Here is a 4,068-nt window from a genome sequence, read left to right on the forward strand (position 1 = left end):
ACATGAGTTTGCCGTGTTGTAAATAATATTTTAGCTAAAAGTCTACTTAATTTGATATACTTTGGTTAAAGCGTTATATCTAGAAACTGATATGTGAAATTGCACAATAATTTTGCGATCGTGGAGAAATATGGAGAAATATTTTAGTTACATTATTGATCAAATTCTGTCGAACAGAGAGACAGCATTTCCCTAAAGTTATAGAAGCAACGGACGGACAGACGCACGTACACGAGCCAGCCCCCGGCGCCACTGCAGCAGCGTGTCTAATGCCGCCCGCCTTACCGTTGCAGATCGAACTTAGGATCTGTAGTTTTGCAGTTGAAAAAGCTGGGCATCGACGACCTCGTGCACTTCGACTTCATGGACCCGCCCGCGCCCGAGACCCTCATGCGCGCGCTCGAGCTGCTCAACTACCTCGCCGCGCTCGGTGAGTGCGCACCCGCACACACCCGCACACACCCGCACCAACATACACCGACACACACACACACATAAACGCAATAAAATAATATATTATAATAGTTTAAAAAAACTAAAAAACACGCTTTTATCATATTTTGCAAATTGAAAAATGGAATAATTTTATCAAATTAGTGTATTGTCATCGGTCCTCAATAAATCTACAAAGTTTGAACGAAATCTGGCCGTTTAAAGTGGGTCAAAATCACGCCCAAAGAAGTCGGTTACAAACAAACATACAAACATACAGGTGAAGCTAATAAAAAGCGTGTAAACACACGCACGTACACATATAAACACACACACGCACGTACACGCGCGCGCGCACACCACAAGCACATAGAGATACACGTAGTGCTAGCTATAAAGAAGAATAACCATACATAAAACTTATGAAATCAATAAGAAAAAAAAATCACCCAACAAAATTAAACATAAATGAATAAAGACTGTTGTGTATTTGTAACACAAACTGGTAATTTAGGTACATAAGTAAATTAAGTAAATTATAAAACACTAGCTATCCGCCCGGCTGCGTCCGTGTTACAGATACAACCTATGCCACTCGGTGAAGCTTTACAATGGTGAGAGAATTTTTGAAATCGGTCAGTGAAAATGTTACAAACATACAAAAATACTTAAGTCTTTTTAATATTAGAGTAAACGAGATGAATCGATGGTTTTATTTGGTGTTTGTGTGTCTGGCCGCGCGCAGACGACGACGGCAACCTGACGGACCTGGGCGCCGTGATGGCGGAGTTCCCGCTCGACCCGCAGCTCGCCAAGATGCTCATCGCCTCCTGCAACCACAACTGCTCCAACGAGATCCTCTCCATCACCGCCATGCTGTCCGGTGAGCGCTGCCCGCAATACATCATCCACCCTCACGCACCGTTGGTGATGACGGGATGCCCAAGATAGTAGAAGCTGCATTTCTCTTCCTTGTAAATTCCGTTTTGTGAACTTGAGTATACATTTTAGTATCGCATTCCTAATATCAACTAGACTCACATACCCCTATTTATAGAAATTGATAGCTTGTCTCGTGGCAAATTCCATTCGAATCGGTTCAGCGGTTTAGGCGTGTAGAAGAGACAGATAGACAGACAGACAGACAGACAAACAGACGTACAGCGGAGGATGTAGAGTATAGGTAAGTGGAATTCCTCCATCGAGAAAGGCTGGTTAGGCTTCAATTGAACGATGTTAGAGAGTTGTGTATATGCCTCTGTAGCGAGAATATTTCGATAGCGCGATTCAGAAATGTGTCGCTTTGATATTTTTTATGGTATCATCGGCAATGGAGTCGGTGGGGCGCCCGGTGGTGAGCGCTCCCACTGTGAACATTAGCAGAGGCGTATGCTTGATTGTAGACCTCACGTCTCTGCAAATGGAGTGACGCGAGGAAATAAAGGAATATGACTGGGCAGGGTTGAGAAAAGAATACTTAGAGACCTCCGACTCCCCCACTCACCATGCGAAACACAGTAGCATCGGTCTTCCGTGCGAGTGCGGTGGGGGGGTGCGGTTGGCGCTATATATAGTCCGTAGTGAAAACATCGTTAGCGCGATTCAGAGACGTTGACGTTGTTGTCGGGTTGCAGTGCCGCAGTGCTTCGTGCGGCCGAACGAGGCGCGCAAGGCGGCGGACGAGGCGAAGATGCGCTTCGCGCACATCGACGGCGACCACCTCACGCTGCTCAACGTGTACCACGCCTTCAAGCAGAGTGAGTGCCTGCCTCTACATACTCAGATACTGAGATTCGAGAGGATGCTGTATAGATATAATAATAATATAGGAAACGAGGGGGGGGGGGGATTTTTATTCGGATATTGACGCGTGCAAAGTCGCGGGCTGGAGATGGTTTTAAATTAAAAACTCAGCAAGCAAGTCGAGAGTTTTGATAACTAAATATGTTGTAGGATAAAACCTTAATCTTTTTTAAATTGGGTGGAAACTAAAATGAAACACACTTCAATGATAGAATCAACTACATTTTCTCACTTGTTCTATTTAATCTGTCCGTTTCAAATCACACTCAAACATATGTTTATACAATTAGATTTGTCATAGAAGCACTTTTGAATCGTCATGACATAGTTACGTAAATAAGCCATAAAGTGAGTCATAATCGAGTCTAAACGAGTTAACTACACGCACACATACAAGGGAATTTTTTAAAAATTGTGTTACGTAACTGAACTTACCTCCCCTCTTTTTCACCCCCTAGGGCAATTTTTTTTTTTTGAGTAAACGGTAGACAATGTTCCGCCTTGGGGTCTGTTGTTAACTTAACTATAAGCTAATAACAGACCCGCATCACCCACATGACCCCAATTCTCACCCGCGTCCCGGTTTATGAATTCGCAGACATGGAGGATCCGCACTGGTGCTATGACAACTTCATCAACTACAGGTCACTCAAGTCGGGAGACAACGTGCGCCAGCAGCTCAGCCGGATCATGGACAGGTGGGCGCGGGGGGCAGTGGGGGGGGGAGTGGACAGGGCTTAAGCTGTGGGGGCCCTGAGGCACCTGAGCATTTGGGGCCCTTTCGGAAGATATAAGTAGTAATAGTAAGGAAATTCTTGGACTTCCATCGAGGATGGGGTCCTGGGCACGCAAACCCCGTGTGCCCAAATGGTAAAGAGGGTAATGAAAGTTTAAAAGGGGGAAGGGGGTATTTGGAAACTCTTCCATTAGAGAATACTTATATTATTAAGCTGAAGAGTTTGATTGTTTGTTTAAACACACTAATTACACTAAACACTCAGGAACTACTGGTCCGATTTGAAAAATTCTTTCAGTGTTAGATAGCCCATTTATTGAGGAAGGCTATAGGCTATATAATTATGTACCACGCGTACACGGGCGGACCGCCAGTTATTAACATATATTTATTAATTCTTTTTATGTATAAAATTTGCAGATTCAGTCTAAAGAGGACGAGTACGGAGTTTACGAGTAAAGACTATTACATTAACATACGGAAAGCGCTCGTGAATGGATTCTTTATGCAGGTGATTGTGGTTTTTAACCGACATACACAAAAAATGGAGTGGGTTTTCAAGTCGGATGTATTTTTTTTTTTTGTTTGGTCACTCGATGACTCTACAGGTTTTTAATGATTCAGTGAAATTATTCTCATTTGGTCAAACTCAAACATGTATTTATTCAATTAGACTTCTTATAGATGCAATTTTGTGAGTCTGTCACTTGTAGAGTCTCAAATTTAAATAAATAAAACTATTAAATGACTGCATTTACTGGAGGATCTCGCATTGACCTTCTCGTGTTGAACGTTATAATGTATTGAATATATTCTCTGAAATGTCATTCATTTCAATTCACTTATCTGTATATATAAAAATGAATCTCTATATCCCTTGGTCACGCCATCACACGTGAACGGCTGGATCGATTTCAAAAAAATCTTTCACCGTTATAAAGCTGTAACATGACACAGGCTATATATGTAGCGCGGGTGAAGCCGGCGCGAACAGCTAGTCTACTGGTATCTATTGTCTAGTATCTATCGGTCTATATCCGCCAGGTGGCGCACCTGGAGCGCAGCGGCCACTACCTGACGGTGAAGGACAACCAGAT

The 4,068-nt window shown here is 43.2% G+C and overlaps 1 protein-coding gene across 1 annotated transcript in view; it reads left to right on the top strand.

Annotated features, from left to right (window-relative positions):
- Positions 1–4,068, top strand: part of LOC119839000 (pre-mRNA-splicing factor ATP-dependent RNA helicase DHX15) — a 10,630-nt gene that overhangs the window by 4,936 nt on the left and 1,626 nt on the right. The window contains exons 4-9 of the mRNA XM_038365169.1: positions 270–430; positions 1,178–1,315; positions 2,067–2,189; positions 2,834–2,933; positions 3,392–3,482; positions 4,016–4,067. Coding sequence (XP_038221097.1) covers positions 270–430; positions 1,178–1,315; positions 2,067–2,189; positions 2,834–2,933; positions 3,392–3,482; positions 4,016–4,067 — 665 coding nt within the window. The remainder of the gene's footprint in view (positions 1–269; positions 431–1,177; positions 1,316–2,066; positions 2,190–2,833; positions 2,934–3,391; positions 3,483–4,015; position 4,068) is intronic.

Source organism: Zerene cesonia, unplaced genomic scaffold (genome assembly GCF_012273895.1).
Source record: "Zerene cesonia ecotype Mississippi unplaced genomic scaffold, Zerene_cesonia_1.1 Zces_u007, whole genome shotgun sequence".
Classification (NCBI taxonomy): domain Eukaryota; kingdom Metazoa; phylum Arthropoda; class Insecta; order Lepidoptera; family Pieridae; genus Zerene; species Zerene cesonia.